General features: G+C 39.3%; 1 protein-coding gene across 1 annotated transcript in view; it reads left to right on the top strand.

Moving 5' to 3' along the window:
* Positions 1 to 14,685, top strand: part of LOC101582973 (3 beta-hydroxysteroid dehydrogenase type 5-like) — a 16,961-nt gene extending 2,276 nt beyond the window's left edge. Inside the window, exons 2-3 of the mRNA XM_004646175.2 lie at positions 10,136 to 10,300; positions 13,616 to 14,685. Of these exons, the coding sequence (XP_004646232.1) occupies positions 10,136 to 10,300; positions 13,616 to 14,427 (977 nt within the window). The 3' untranslated portion in view covers positions 14,428 to 14,685. The remainder of the gene's footprint in view (positions 1 to 10,135; positions 10,301 to 13,615) is intronic.
* Positions 14,686 to 17,729: the final 3,044 nt, after the last annotated feature.

A 17,729-nucleotide genomic window follows, 5' to 3' on the forward strand; every position in this document is an offset into this window, starting at 1 on the left:
ATAAAAATAAAATATTAAAAAAAGATAGTCCTTTGGAGAAGGTAGAAAAAGAAACCACCCAAAGAACAGTGAAGATCCTAAGATCCAGAAGTGTTTGCTGGGCTCTGTATGAAAGGGAGGACCAAGGCTCAGTCAACAGCATCATCTCTCAGTGTGGACGCATCTCAGCTCTTGTCACTTGACCCTGGGACTGACTCTCATTAAAAGAGTCTTAACCTCTCACTTTGCCATCCTATGTACCTTAGTCCCTGACCCTGCTCCAAAACTGAGATATTGGGTATTGATTTTTATGCCTTGGGTGGCGAGAATATTATCCCATTATGGTTCAGTTGCCTGACTAAGAAATGAGGGATGGTAGAAAGTTAGCAGGTTCATTCAAGGGCTGGCATCTTGAAAAAATGAAAGGGCCATCAAACTCAAACTCCATTTTGGGTGTCACTGAGATACACAGGGATTGTCTAGAAAGGGTGAGGTGGAAAGAGTCAAAAGGCTGACTTCCATGTAGCATTTTCATCATATAGGGCCTGAGAATTTTCTTTCCCTCTGGCTAGAACATAACAATGGAACTCAGCCACCTAGGGCTTTCTCCTGTTGTTTTTTTTTAATGGAATTCTAGACCAAAAGCAGCATTAGAAAGGTCACCAGATGTTGTGAGCTTTGTAAATCTAAATAACTCTTATTTTTTAGATTTTAACATTTTAATCATTTAGGTGAAGTTTCTTCTTTTAATGTACAATGCTTGGCAAAAAGGAACAAACATAAACCTTGCAACAGTATCAGGTAACCAGTGAAAGGCAAAAAAAAATAGATGAAAATAACTCTGCTAACAAATTCCCAAGTATCTTCCCTGTTTTAATATCATTGTTCATTTCTTAATAGTGGGAGATTTTTACAGTGTTAGTCAATATGCCTTTTATATGTGCTGATCGAGGGCATAAATGTGAGTTGGAAAAAAGAAGCAATTTAACATTCATCAGGAAACATTTCCAGAATCCTGACAGGTAGTGAACTACTACCAAAAGATTATATATTACAGTATTTGTCTTACTCCCCAAGGTCTCTAACTTAGCATACCAGAAAGCCAATTTAGGAAAATAATATATTCTTCACTGTAGGAAACAATAACTCATTTTTCTTTGCTTCAATTTTTCCATTTTTCTAAGCACTTGCAAGTCCAGACACCATCTTTCCAAGGAAGTGGAAGGAGTAAAAGTCTGACAGCTAAAAATAAAAGTTTTGAAACCACAATAAAATTTACAAATACAAAAGCCAGCTCATAATGAATCAATGGACCACTGACAATAAAAAACAAAAGATCTAGGCCCTAGGAAAAATTGTCCAACACGATTCAAGGACAACACTGGCCACAGGGTGAATTACAGCATTTTTAAATTTAAAAAAAAATCTAAAGTTGAAAATGGGCTGTAAATACATTAGTATCTTGCTGGCTGAGTAAATAGTTTGGTCTCATCATCCAGCCAAACATCATCCAAGAAGATATCAAACTACCCCAAAATGAGACATTCAGTAGCTAAACTGAGTGCTCTGTGGGTGTTTAAGAGGAAGATCATTCCTGTGTCACTTTCATATTATAAAAGGGGTGCCAGTGGGCCCTCAATGTCCAAGGAACATAGTAGTGCCATGGCCTTTCCACCGAATGGGCACATATTAAAAGTATTTAAAACAGATTTCCTGAGCTTTACTCTTTGTCCCTGTTACTCCTTGCTCGTTTCTAAAACAAATTCCTGACCGCCAAAGTAAACAAAGGAAAGGTTTGTTTATTTCGTAATTACTAGAGGTTTCAATCCATGCTTGGCTGGCTCCAAAACAGAGTGGCACAGGGCAGAGAGCATTCTTTCATGGTAGCTGCAGGTACAAGAGAGCAAAATGGAGGAGTAGCAGCAACAATGTCAATGGAGAGGAAGTCTGACTCTCTTGTCTCTTTTATATTATATTGAGGCTATCCATCTCAGGTTGGGTATAGCACTCACACCCACAATCCAAGCAGTACTAAAACCCATAATCCCAGTCAATCATAAATTAATCTCAAACTCTAGAAGGCTCTCCCCACTGACTGCATGAGGCTTATGAGGGAAAACCAGAAGCAAAGCATAACACTATAAGGCAGGAAAATGTCTTCAATTCATTGTGAACTATCAATCTTATACTCATTTACCAGATTTTGGAGTGCTGGATTCTTATTCTGAAGGAGATTTTTAGGTTATTTCTATCCTGAGCAAAGAAGTGATCAAGACAAGTGCAAATCATCATGAAGTTTTATTAAACGTAGCAAGAGAAAAAGGCTCTCAAGAAAAAGTTTGAACCAAGTAGGGAAAAAGTATACTCTACAGCATGAGAGCAGGCAAGAGAGAACATAGAGGGAAAAGTTCAATGTGGACTGCGCTTTTTATATCATCCACTCCTCCGGCTGATGTCAGGTCAATCCCACCCTGTTATAGTTGAGTAGGCCAAAATTGTCTAGATTCTTTTGCATAAATAGAAAAGAATTGCCAAGAATAAACCTCATAATAAGTACCTCTGTTTATTGAAAATCATTGGACGGTAGCAGAAACAGGCAAAAGACATCAAAAATAGGCAGAAAGAAGAATCCAAGAAGAGGAACTCGCAAAGAGCTTCACACAACTTAAGCTTCCAATATTTAAAGTGTCAAGTACTTCTAACTTCACGTGCCTCCCATTATAATCAGATGCCTCTGACTCCAGCTATCTGCAATTTCTTCTTTCAGTGGTGTTGTAACTAATGATCTACTTACTCGGGCTTGGAGACCTCCTTACTTCAAACATAGGCTATCTGTGCCCCCACTGAGTGAAGGGAAAGGAATGGCCCAAATTTTGTTTCTTCCTACACGAAACCTACTAAAAACCTGTCTCAGTTCTTGCAAGTCTTTCTACAGAGTTTTGAGAACTGTTCTTTACATGTGTCTTGGGATTTCATTCTTAAAATCTTTATTTATTTATTTATTTATTTATTTACTTGGTACGTGGTATCACTATACATCTTGCACTCACGGTAATCCTTCTGTCTCAGCTTCCGCAGTGCTAATATTACAGGCATTGGCAGCATGCCTAGTTTCTGAGGCTAGCACAGTGTACCCAGTGTTCTGGTGCAAGCACAGCTGATCTCCTAATTAATATCTCATACTTAAGATATGCACTGAGAAGGCCCAAAGGTCAGTGGAAGCTATCAACTCTGTGTCAACAGGATTAAAGGTCTGCAACACCAGGCTGATAGACCTTCACTGGAGCCAGGAGGCAATGCTCTATGTAAGAACCAGAGCTCTCCCCAGAGTACAACAACCATGTTCAACAACAAAGAGGTCCTGAGCTCCTCCAGGGATAAGGAAACCTAGGTTCCCATAAGGAAAGACAATGTGAAAAGCTTCTCCATGAGATAAAAGAGTGCACCATCTTTGCCTCTGGATCCAGGAAGTGATGATCAAATTGAAGACCAGAAGTCCCCCAAAATGAGCCACAGAAATTCTCAGTGATAGTAAATGTCCCTAGATATTCAGCAACAAGAACAATCAAGTTTATCAAGAAAGCTGCTGTGATAAAACCCTTCAGCAGAATAGCCCACAAAAATCAGCAGCTGCTAACAGCTCCCACAGCTTCTCCAAATAGCATCCAAACAGCTTCTCAACTCCTTCTCCAGTTCTGCCATTTATGCTACTGACCACAATCCTAGGTGAGTTTCCCATCTCCAGCATCTCTTGCCTCATTCATTTAATAACAGTCTTAATTATGAAGTAACATGAAAACTTATACTACGGGATTTCATTACATTAAAAAGATCTTTGACAGAACAATGTCACTTGTAAAATAGGGCAATAATTTAAAGACAAATTAAGTGACTCTCTTTCTTAAACTTCCAACACATATGTGAGCTACACAGTGTTACCATAGAATACCAATTTCCTTTTACTCACGGGATTACTGAAAGCTGTCCAGTCAGATAATACTGTAAAAAGCTGAGAAGGGTTATATGGGTTTAAACTGAGATGTCTATTTGAGGAACAAAAATAGTTATAAAAACAAAACCTAAGCAGTCTCTGACAAACTTCCTTTAGAGGATAAGCTGGGAAGAGTGGCTTTCAGAATACTATTTCAGGGGCAGCAAGGCAGCTCAGCAGACTAAGCACTTGCATAGACAAATGCAGGGACCAAGTTCTGCTCCATGGCACCACATGTTGCACCAATCACACCCCAAAACTTGCTGCACCAGCCACCATGTCCAGGTATGGTGGTGTGAGCCTATAATCCCAGTTTTTGGGATACTGAAAACAGGAGGATCACTATGAGTCTGACCTGTGTAGTGAGATCTTATACCAAATAATTTTTTTTAAATCTTATTTCACATCAACTAAAAGCAAACAGGACTCAAGCAAGGTCCAAACGGTTAATGATGGAGGAATGGTGACCAATAACTTACAGCATTTTTACTGCTACCAACCTGAGCAAGGTCCAAAGATGTATGCAAACCCTAATTAATAACGTTAGAAGTTTTATTCTTTGAATCTAGTGTGGTTTGCATAAAATAGACACCAGTGGCTCCCCAAGAGACAACAGACCTTTCCTCCCACCAAACAAAGTGTTTATAGGCAGCCAAAACTTTCAGAAGGAAAGGAGAATCCAATAGGTGAAATGACTCATGGCAGCTCCTCTGAAATCCTTTGGTGGGCAGGTCCAGCTTGCTATAAATAGTGATTTTCCACTGAGAAATTGATATGGGAGTTTAGGTTGTTGGAAAGCTAATTAGGAAAGTAGGAATGGCCTGTTAATTACAATATCATGGAGCACTTGTCCAAACAGGTCCCAAATACTTACACATGGGCTTTTTGCTGAGTACGTATGAAAGTGTTCAATAGGATGGTTTACACCTGACATTAGCCTGGGGTTTGAGATCCCAGATACACCTCTCATGATTTATATGTAGAACTTCTTCAAGATTTCCTCAATATTTGAATATAAAATGACATTCATGCCAACATTTTGACCCTAGCCTTCCAAGGTCAATTAAGACTCGGGACATATGAGAACTAGTACTGTAACGTCATGTAACTCGGTAGGGTCCCAAATTTTCTGATCAAGGAGATTATGGGGCCAAAGAGAAAAGTGATTGATGATGTAGAGTGTGCCTAAGGAGAGTCACATGGAGAGAAAACATTCTCTCAGGCTTTCACAGAAAGCACAGTGGCCAAGCAATGGCTGTGACTCATCCAAATGGCGGATACTGACAAAGCTTCTACAATCTGAGGTACAGGATCTCAGGGTAAATCCTGAGGGGATTTCACTGACTTTATCAGACCCAAAAGCCACAACTCTTGTTGCATAGGTCCTGCTTTACCTTGGTCTTTATCATCCAGCAGAAAAGTATAAAAACGAAAAATCAGAGCTGTGTTAGGTTGAGCTGTAGGGGACTCAGGTCAACAATTTCTGACATTGTCAGTGAAACAGAAGACTCAATACTATTATGGAATACTGGACTCTTTTAGAATATTTTGCTGAGTTTACACACCTACAATATTTAAATGATAGAATTTAACAAAAAAAGGGTATACAGATGAATGTCCACTTTGTATCTGTGTATTCAAAGTGGTTAGGATAGATATATAGTTATATTCTCTTAATGAATAGAGGGATTTATTCTAATGGTGTTTGTAAATAGGATATCAAGTCCGCATCTTGTACAGCAATTAACCACTAGGAAGAATATATGCAATGTGTTAATAATTGAAACTGTCCTACCAATTTTGTTTGAAACTGTCTCATTGCTATTTGTTTCTCAATAAAATTATGGGGGGAAAAAGGACATTCATGTCAATAAGAGTGTGCTATCATGTCTTTCTTCATGACAACCTCCCTTTTATTCTTTAATGTACTTTAATATTTTCTTTTTCTCTCTTACTCCACCCAACCTCACTGTGAACAGCCACTTTCTCCCTCACTCTTCACATGTGTTTTTGCAAATGAACATTGTCATGCCGTTTGCTCATTTCATTCAATTCTTTGCTCAAGATGAGAAGAATCTGGCATCTACAGAAAGAAAAATGAGTAACCCAAAACTGGGTAATATTTAATATGTGAGTGAGTTTTAGATGGTGATAATTTATAACATGATGGTCACTCTTCTCAGCACACATTTATATAACTCCGAAACTTAGGGGGCAAAACAACTAGCTAAAGAGTTACAAAAAGCAATGTCATGTTAATAAGCTAACTGTAAAAGGCTCAACTCAACAACTTCTGACAATTGCAAGTTCTGCTGATAACCCATAGTATTATGGACTATTGGACTACATTGGCTTATTTTGCTGAATTTAAGTACCTACAATCTTCAGACTGGTTTCAAGTATGGAAAGGTCCTTTAAAGTCACCTCCAAATACAGCTTCGCTACCCGCAGTGGAACACCCATCTTTGAAAGAAAAAAAAAAGAAAAAGGAAGATATATTGGGAGACACGAAGCTAGAAAATTGATCATATATATATGACTTGGTCCAGTGTCTAAAGCAAAAAATCTACCTTACTTTGGAGATGAACATCCTGTCTGGTTAAAGTTAGCTATCAGTTGCTAGACGACATAGTGTCATGAATTACTAATGTCACAAAAGTGTAAATAAAAGTCTTTTTTGTGAAAAAGGGGGAAGAAAAAGAAATAAATGTATACACAAGAGAGTTAGGATAAATATACAGATTCTTTTAGTTCAATGAGAATCAATGTTTTTATTATCAGTGTTTAGAAAAAATATCATCTCTGCATCTTTTCCTCTAAATAACTACTATGAAAACAACAATGTGCCATGTAGTAATGATTGTAAACATTCTACTAACCTGTTTTGAAACAGTTTCATTTCTATTTTGTATTTTTTACTCATTAAAATGAATAAAATTTGCATTTCATGGATGGCTAGTGATGTGAAACATTTTTTATATATTTATTTGCTTCTCTAGTTTCATCCCCTGAGAAGTGTGTGTTCATCTCGAATGCCCATTTCTGAATTGGGTCTTTAAATTTTGGGGCCCTAATGTTTTTTAGTCCTTTATAAATTCTAGAGAGCAGACCTTTGTCTGAGTGCTTATTACTTAAGATATTTTTGAAATTTGTGGGTTGTCTTTTTACTTTGTTGATAATTTCTTTGGACATGCAAAAATTTCTCAGTAAACGTCTCAGTTCTTTATTCTTTCAAGTATTAAAATTGAAGTTTGATTTCTGTTCATGAATTCTTTGCCTACCCCTCTGTCTTCAAGAGTTCCTCCTACTTTCTCTTCCAGGAGATTTAGTGTTACTATTTTAATGTTTAGATCTTTAATTCATTCTGAGTTTAGCTTAGTGCCTGGTGATAGACCTGGGCCAAGTTATAGTTTTCTGCATGTAGAGAGCCAGTTTTTCCAGTACTGTTTGTTAAAGAGGCTATCTTTCTTTCAGTAAGCATGTTTGACCCCTTTGTCGAAGATAAAGTGGCTTGTGTTTGTAGTGGCTCCTGCATCTTCTAATCTATTCCACTGATCATCAGGTCTATTTTATTACCAATACCATGTTGATTTTATCACAGTAGCTTTGTAGTATAATTTAGAAGATCTACCAACTGCGGTACAGGGTTTCAGGGTAAATTCTGATGCGATTTGACTGATCTTTTCAGAAACAAAAGTTATATGTCTTGTTATTTAGGTCTTGCTTTATCTTGGTCTTAACAATCCAGCAAAAATGTATAAAAGGAAGTATAAAAAGTAATACCATATTAATATGATGAGCTGTAAAAGGCTCAAGTCAACAACTTCTGACATTGCCAGTCTTATGGATAACCCACTACTATTATGGAATATAATGGAACATTTTGCTGAATTCATGCACCTACAATATTTTATTGGCAATGGAATACATATCCCTGACAAAATAAAACAATAAAGGGGATACAAATGAAGGATCATTTTGTATCTGTATATACAAAATAGTTAGTATAGATATACAGCTACTTTCTCTTAATTCCATGAGAAGAAAGATTTGTACTAATAGTGTTTGGACAGTATATGACGTCTGTGTCTTGTACTATGACTAACCACTATGAAGACAGCAATATGCAATGTATTAATTATTGAAACTGTCATACTAATCAGTTTTGAAACTGTCTCATTATTTGTTTCTCAATAAAATTAATAAAAAACAATAAAACAAAAAGAAAAAAATTTTAAAACTACTATCTAAGTCATAAAATGTGATTGCAGATTAAGGTACAGATTACCCACATATTTACCATGAAGGTAAAGATTTAGGAAATAAAATTTGGTAAAGAGAAATGAAAGTTATTCACTGGATGGCATCTTGAGAAGAAAGGGACTTCAAAATCATAGCTCTATTTTGCTGTCTTAGAATATGCATGGCTATTATAGGGGAAAACATCAGGAGAAGGGCAGGAGGACCACATCAAGAGTGGAATCTTCATTAATCACAATGTATGCCACCTCTTGATATTCCTTAAACTGTCCAGTATACTGCAAGCAACCTCAGCCTACTGAGGCTTCTTTCTTCAGTTTTTTAGATAGATAGAATTGTGGGATTAGAAAAAGTGTACATTTTTCTGGGATACATAAATCTAAAATTACATAACAGTTACCATTTTCATTACGTAAGAAGGGCTTGCCTTTAGAAACCAGAAGTCTACAGGAAGGTAAGGGGATGGAAAGCTTGCAGAATCATTAGAGAAGATGAAAGTGCTAAGGAAAGTGAGACAAAGGTAATTCTCCAAAGAACAACTTTCCACAGAAGCTACCCTGGTACAAGAGGATCCTCCCTTGCCTACATATCCCAGTCCAATGCTCCTGGGCCAAAACTAGTGCTCTCTTATTCTGTGATGTTATCTGATTTATTCCACTGTCAGATGTCCCTCTACTGATTGTTTCTCTGATTTTTTTGATGAGCATATAATAACACAATTATAAATATGTGCAGACCATTTAGAAACTAGCACCTAATCACAGCAAATAGCATTGCTTATCTTTGAACAGGAGCTCATCAAAAGTCACAATAGAGGGTGTCAGCCCATTGGGGGCAGGAGGAGCAAACCTTTTCATGAATTAGGTCCCCACATTAAGGAATTCATGTGCTCAAGATATCAGTAACAATAGCAGGCAGCATTGAGCAGAGCACAAGGATGTAAGAGAGCAAGAGACACTTTCATCTTTATTGTATACTTCATATATACCATGGATTGAACCCCAGATATTGTGTTTTCCAGGCAGGTCATTATGCTGCTGAGCTATATCCCTGTCTATTGCAGGTTATTTTTTTATATTTACATTCTTATATACTGCTGTATCAGCAAACCTTAGTTACTAGTTCTTATTGCTGGGACAAAATGTCCAATACCCAAATTTTAAGGAATAAAAGTTTTACTTAGCTCACAGTTTGTGGAGATTTCAGCCCATAATCAGCTGACTCCAAGGCAGAGTGGCTTATTTAAGAGGAAACTGTTCACAGTAGTAGATGGCAGCAAAACAAGAGCCAAAGAGGTAGAAAGAGACTAAGCCTCTTTTCCTCCCTTTTATATTATATTATATTATATTATATTATATTATATTATATTATATTATATTATATTATATGCAGGCTACCCACTCCAGGGTGGGTGTAGCATTCATACCCATAATTGGAACATGAATTAATCATAAACTCTAGAAGTCCACCCCATGACTGCATTAGTCATTGAAGGAATATCTGAACATAATCTATGACACAGCACATGCATATGTAATGGCTACATCATAATATCCCATTGTGTACTTGTGCAACCAGAATGGGGTCACTCCTAAGGTACTTAGACACCCAAGTTTTAAAGCAATCTCAGTGGTTCTCCACAGAGGTATTGTGAAAGATGGGTAAAATCCTACAGAAATGTAATGGTGAATAAACTTTACTATTCTTTCAGCTGCTTAGACCTACTGAGTAATTGCCTTACATTATGATTGATGTGCTTTTTTATATTTCTTTTTCCAAGGTGTGAATTCATCTTCAACAGCTCCCCACTATCACTCTCCTGGAAGAACTAGATAAGTGTCACTCTTTTGAGAAAACTTCATACCCCATCTAGAAAATTTTCTATACATGTCTTGCTTTCCTCAGAGTTGCAGATGGAGACCAAAGTGACAGTGTGTGAAGGAGACGTCCGGGATTCTCAATTTCTAAGGAGAGCCTGCCAGGGCGTCTCAGTTGTCATTCACACTGCCAGTGTCATTGACGTGGTAGGTGCTGTTCCCAGACAGACCATCTTGGACACCAATGTAAAAGGTAGAGTACTCTGCATGTTGATCTCCAGCAGGTAGCAAGAGGAGAATGGCAGAACAGATGAGGGGATGCCCCACAATGAAATTGCTTCTGGATCCAATCCACGTGCTTTCTCTTGTCACTTTCAACAGACAGAATTCAGAGCTGTTGCTCTTGGTGTTTTAGATGAGTAAAGCAGAGGAAAAACTTGCCCAAGGCCTCAGAGACAATCCATAAGACAGCCAGAATGCTATACCTGTATGAATTCAAATACTAGAAAAACTTTGCTGATAGCTGATCTATTTCAAGGTTGACTAGACTTTGAATTAAAAACCTTGATATCCATTCATCCACCTCTACCTATGGGGCAGACCAACTCACAGATGACCACTACATCATGCTTCTAGCTCTCACATCAGAGATTATGAGAACACCTAGAGTCTCCTGAACATCTGAAGGATAGGATCATCTCTACAGATGCAGCACAGCTGTTCCTTTCTTTGGATATTATTTTCTTCTTAAAGGGAAAGTGCTCTCCATGTCTTCCAGGACTAGTATGTAAATGCTGCTAATGGGATTGTATGAAATCCTTCTCTTGCATATATTCCCAGAAGAAAGCACATTCTTATTTTCAGTTCTTCACCAAGCCCAACAAAAAAAGGCCAGAACAGGACTTTGGAATTCTAAGTAAAGAAAATGTTCATCCTGTACATTCTGGATAGTCAGAGTGGTAGAAAGAGTGGTCTTCACAGATGATGTAATATCAGAAAGACAGGCTAAGTCTATATCTCCTCCAAAGCCATATCTATTTGCTGAAAAATTCAAATATGGCTCTAAGGATGAAGTTTTTCTTAATTTTCAACAATCAGAAAAATACGAGTATTATATTGCCTTCTTAAGAGTGTATACTGCCTGCTTACTATGAATGTGCAGATGTGATTTCAGCTTCCAACTTTACATAGCAGGTGTGATGTGATTTATCAGTACTTCGTAAAATGGTGATCTCTTCCACATTAAAGGGTATGGTGATACATAAAGTCTAAGGGAGTAAAATCACAACTTTTAGCCCTGCTTTGAAATACCATGTATGAAAATAAAGAGGAGAGGCTGAGATATAGCTCAGTAAGAAGGCCCTAAATTCAACCAACATCATCATAAAAACAATAATAAAATTAAAAGAACCTGTATTTGCTGAAATTATATGCAAAAAAAATGGAGAACTGAGGAATTTGTGGCCACTTCTGTTGGTTTAGTTTTAGTTTTTCTGGTGGCTAGAATTACGGCCTTCATCATTACAAACAAATCGCTAACACTAAACCATATTTCCTACATCAAATGATAACTTTTTAATATAAGCGGTTGCCAGTACATTATAGTTGGTTTTTTTTGTTTTGTTTTGTTTTTTTGAACTGGGGATTTAACTCAGGCCCTTGTGCTTGCAAAGGAAGCACTTATTCCACTGAAACATCTCCCGACCCCCATTGTTACATTCTAATTGCTGAGACAAAATACACAACATCCATAAGCTAAGGAGAGATTTAACTCACAGTTTGTAGAGGTTTCAGACCATGATAAACTGACTCTAATCTAGGGTGGCACACACAGGGGGACAACCATTTATGGCAGTGGAAGATAGCAAAAGCAAAAGTGGAAAGACAACACTTGCTGTCATTTAGGTTCTAAGCAGCAATCTGCCTGAGGGTGAGTGTAGCACTCGTACCCATAATCCTATACAGAACTATGCCAAATCAATCAGTGGACTGATGTAAAAATCACACAACCTGAAGCCTAGGGTCACATAATCTACATTCACCCATCACTGAAAATTTCTAAGAGCACATGAGGCTTAGGGGATGATCTAGACACAAGGAATAACATTTTGTCCCTGGCCCTTTAAAGACTCATGCTCACCCTATATGCAAATGTGATTTAGTCCATCCAAGAGTTGCCAAAGTCCTAACAGTTTGGAATTTTTCCAAATCCCAAATCTCCACTAAGAGATTGAAAGCAAATTCTTTGGCAGAACCAGGGATTGAACTCAAACCCTTGCACTTACTAGGGATGCACTTATTCCACTGAGCCATCTCCCCAGCTCTAAAGCAAATTCTTAGTGATGAGCCGCTGCATGAATGAGAAGAAAAATTTAATACTGGCTCCAAAGCAGGATAGCTTGGTGGAGCATCACAGAGGAAAACAAATTCTTGGTGAGCAGGAGATAGCAAATCAACCAAGCAAGGGTTGATTGCAACTCTTTCTATCCCTTATATTTTGTTCATTGAATACACCATTCACACCTTTAACCCTTGTGTCCTTGAGCCTAGCAATGCACTATGAATCAATTCTTGTATCATATCCCTTACATCCAGCTATGTCTGAAAATGTGAAGTCATAAAACTGCATGACACTTTGTGCGGGGGTGGGGGGACATCTAAATGCAATCTGTGACACCCAGTTTATAACAATTTTGAAGCAAAGAATGACAGATTACTCAGAGTCAACATCCAGTTCAAACTTGAAGATCCAAAGTGGCTGCCCTTAATGACATGAGACAATTCATAAAGACAGCACCAAATTGAAGGATCTGTGGATTTTTCCCAATAGAACTAGAAAGCAATGATGAAGAACAGAAGAGGATCATCTGTGGAGGAATTCATTAAGGACAATAGAAAAGTAGGAATAGGCTAGGGTTGTCTGTTTCCTGACTGGCTTAACAATCTAGATAATAAATCACAGTAATAGAAGACAAGGGTCAGACATGTGCTCAATAAGGAAATTTGTTTTGATCCTACATGAAATTATTTTTTAAAGTGTATATTCTTGGGGCTGTTTGTCTGTTTGTTTTCATACCAGGAACTAAAGTCAGGACCTTACACTTTAAACTGAGCTATCTTCCTAGCCACTACATGAAATTATACCACTGTAGGAATATTTTAATTGATCACCATGCCTTCCAGGAGATTTTGAAAATGTGGACTTCAAACTTCCTTATTTTTTAATATCTATCTCATGCATACCTCAGGCCAAATGCCTCATATGTAGTCACAATAAAGTACACACTTTATCAAAATGATGATGAAGTGACTTTGAAATTCAAAGTACAAACATACTCACAGATTTATGAAAAAAAAAACTCTAAACATTCCTGGTACCACAATTCAAATATCAAAATTTCTTTATTTTTATAATTTGTTCCAACTACAAAATGGTATTTGACTCAGGATGATAAAAATTACACTCCAATAATTATTTGTTTTAGGAAGAGAAAAGGAATGAGAATGAGCCTAAAGGATGGTGGGTGGGGCCTCTGGGTTGAACTGACCATGCTCTCTCCATGTGCAGGTACAGAGCACCTGTTGCATGCATGCATACAAGCTAGTGTGCCAGTCTTCATCTACACCAGCTCAACAGCAGTAGCTGGGCCCAACTCCTACAAGGAGATCATCCAGGATGCGCATGAGGGCCAGAATCATGAAAGCACGTGGTCTGATCCATACCCATACAGTAAAAAGCTGGCTGAGAAGGCTGTGCTGAAAGCTAATGGTTCCATGTTAAGAAATGGTGGCACCCTGCATACGTGTGCCTTGAGATTGCCATTCATCTATGGAGAAGGAAGCCAACTGATGTCTCGTGTGTTCAATAGTGCCCTCCAAAACAATGGGATTCTGAAAACTATGGGCAAGTTCTCTCTAGCCAGCACAGTCTATGTTGACAATGCAGCCTGGGCCCACATTCTGGCCACCAGGGCCTTAAAAGACCCCAAAAATGCTGAAAACATCAGAGGAAAATTCTATTATATCACAGATGATACTCCTCCGCAAAGCTATGATAGTTTCTACTATGCCATAAGCAATGAATGGGGATTTTGTGTTGATTCCAGCCCAAGTATCCCTTTGTTTCTGCTGTACAGTCTTGCTTTCCTGATGGAAATGGTGAGCTTCCTGTTGAAACCAGTTTACAACTATCAACCCCCCTTTAATCGCTTTGTACTGACAATCACACAAAGCGTGTTCACAGTCAGCTGTAAGAAAGCTCAGCAAGACCTAGGATATAAGCCACTCTTCAGCTGGGAGGAAGCCAGGCAAAAAACTGCTCAGTGGATTGGTTCATTAGTGCAGCAATACAGGGGGACTTTGAAGAGCAAGACACAGTGATGTGGTCCATAATAGGAATGGGGATCTGGGTGATGCCTGCAGGTACCTATCTACTTCCTCTTTCTGGATTCCTCCAAATAGAGACAAAGTTACATGCACAGGTCCCTCAACCATCCTCAGACACAATGACAACTTACTGTCCTCCTGAGGCCACCATATGCCTATTGGTTTCATTTCCCCTTGATAATCATAAAGTGCTGCTTTTCTTTGTAAAAGTTACAGTACTTCATGAAGCAGAGTGAAAAATGAAATAAATCTTTAAATGTCTAACCTGGGGTCTATGTGGTGTTGGTTATCACACATTTTCCAACTTCTTCTTCCCTTTCCAGTTATGGTCATGTGCTGTTCAGAACGGAAATGGAGCTGCTGTGGGAAGACTTTTGACATGGCCAGGGGAGCACCTGAGATTGCCTCTGACCTGCTAGGATTCATGCATATACTATGTGCCTTACATTAGCTCATTTCAGTCTCAGCCAATGTCTGACAGACTGGACTCCTATCCCAGTGACAAAGATGAGAACACGTGCTTACAGGCTCATTAACTGGTTTGTGGTGAGGCCACATGTCTATGGAGACTGAATTTATCCTTGTTTCTTTTCAATCCCTTTTCTTTCCCACTATTTCCCCTCAACCATTACAATTTTTCTGAAGATAGCAATCAAATGAGAGAGTCTGAGGACATAAATGAAATCATAATAGCTAACCAATGAGGAATCAATAGTCAAAGAAGACTTTTCAGGTCCCTAGGGCCAGTGCCAAATGGAAGTAGGTAAGAAAATAGATATGGTAATCTTATGGATAACATCAGCCTTACCTTTGACACCTAAATGTTAACTTTTCTGTCTTGCATGCCGCAAACATCACTATACTCTCATTCAGCATCAACATATCTTCCTTCTCGCATTCAATTACATTAATTAGATTCTTTTGTATTTGGATAGCGCTACTAAATTAAGCCCACAAGACCAAAATAAATTGTATCTCTCATGCTAAATTCAACACCTCAGGAGAAATTAAAGTGTTGAATGACATCAAACATGCAATATTAAGAGAGAGAAATGATGCCCATACTCTGAAACAGGTCATTTATAATTAACATGAGAGGAAGTCCTTTGTGCCATAACCTTTCAAAGGAACATATCATCAACACACCTAATCTTTCCAGTAGAGCTTTGTTGTCTGCTTCAGCTTTGTTCAGATCATTTAAGTACAGATAGCACTCCATCTGCTCAACTCAATGGACAACTGTGTGTCCTACAAAAGATTTGTTGCCTACTCTAGCCACAAAAAAGGAATGTTTTAATTTTGTACAGTTTGGTACCATGACACCTGGAAATTTAAAGATCATTATTTCAGATTATTTGAAAGAAAGCAAATTCAGACACTGGCTGCAACACACTGGGGGCAGCAGGTGCAATGGTTGTGCTGGTGTACAGTTCCACCATCTAAGAACTTAGAAGGGCACTGGGAAGCTGAAGACCTATGGTAAGCTACAACCCATGGCCCCAGTGCACAGGTGGAGAAGTTGTGCCAGCACCCAGTCCAACATTTTGAGAACTTAGGAGGATTCTGGGCAGCCCATGGGATTCTGGTGATCTGCTACCCATGGACCCACGTAAAAAAGTGTGTAGCTTGTGCTGGCACTCAGTCCCACAATCTGAGAATTCAGGAGGACATGAGGCAGCCATGAGATCCTGGTTAACTAAGCCCATGCCCATCATCTTCACAGAAGCTTTGTTGAGCATTAAATAGTCATCATGAGCAGTAGTGAGAGATTTGGTGAGTCCCACCTTGTCCCCCACTGTAGTGGAAGCCTCACTGACCCAGGCCCCACAATACTCCCTCACTGCTGAATCAGTGTGATCTTTGGGAGCTTCAAAAAGTTCCTGAACAGCATTCCAGAAACCCCCAGACAAAGTCCTAGACCAGGCCCTGTGAGTCTGTGGGAGAGCTTTTGGGTACCCGGCACCAACAGGACCTACTGTACCAGACAGTTGCAGTGTGGGTGAGACCCTCTTCCACACCCTTGGGACACCCCCTAACACTCTGGAGCACCTCTGCTACCTGGCCTGCCCAGTAAGAATTTCGGACATGTTCCGGGAACCCTCAGATCCAGTCCTAGAATAGGCCTAGTGAGTGTAGGGGAGAGTTTCCGGTGACCATGTGCTGGCGTGACCTACTGCTCCCAGCCCAGGCACAGCGTGAGTGACACCTTCTTTCAACATCTTGGGATGCCCCCATCACTCCGTAGTATGCCCCCACACACCCCGCTCACAGAGTAGGAATTACAGTTGCATTCCGGGAACCCCCAGATCCACACTTAGTCCAGGCCCGATGAGTGTGTAGGACAGCTGTCTCTCCCCTCTACTCCACCTTGTATCCTCCAGACTCAGCTCAGGCCTGGCATACAGGCCTGGGGTGAAACCCTGAAGCTGCAATCCCTGCAGAGAATGTAGGGGACAGAACCACACAGCTAGTCCAAGAGCAGAACATCATGCCAGAGGGGCACAACAGGTTCACCCCCAAGGGCAGCAGCAGGAAGGAGCTGAGCACAGCAGCCAGACCCAAGACAGGCACAGCTGTATAAATCCAAACTTTGTAGATCTGCACCTGAACTTCAGTAGGTGCTAAGGCTATAACTGCTAGGGTTATAACAAAGGTCTACAACAAAGGTCAGAAGACAGTGCTACACAAAATGACGAGAAGAAACAAAATGCAAGCGCACCCATAACAAGTGCAGAGGACACTAACACAGAACAAATTGGGAACCATACCGCTGAAAGTAATGAATCAACAGCTTCTGAAATAAAGAAACAGCTGCAGAAAGGTATAGAGGAACTCAGATCGGAAAAGAAAAAAGAAATCCCTGAATAAATAACATCTGCAGTAAAGAATCAAATGCAGAAACATATGGAGGAAACAAAAAGCCCAACCAGAACAAGTGCAGAGGGCACTAGCTCAGCTGAAATGTATGAATTAATAGCGTCCATAGTAAATAAGCAACAACAGAAAGTCATAGAGGAACTCAAAGCAGAAATCTCTTCTACTAGCTCAGCTCAGATGTATGAATTAATAGGGTCAATAGTAAATAAGCAACAGCAGAAAGTTATAGAGGAACTCAGAGCAGCATTATTTTCTGAAATAAAAAAAGAATTCTCAGAACTCATAGCGTCTGAAGTAAAGAATCAACTACAGAGACCCAGTCCTACCCCAGGCCCTGTGAGTGTGTGGGAGAGCTTCCTGCTACCCTGCGCCGGTGGGACCTACTACTGGTCCAAACCCAGGCGCAGCATGGTGCGATC

This window comes from Octodon degus, unplaced genomic scaffold (assembly GCF_000260255.1).
Source record: "Octodon degus isolate 3935 unplaced genomic scaffold, OctDeg1.0 scaffold00257, whole genome shotgun sequence".
NCBI lineage: Eukaryota > Metazoa > Chordata > Mammalia > Rodentia > Octodontidae > Octodon > Octodon degus.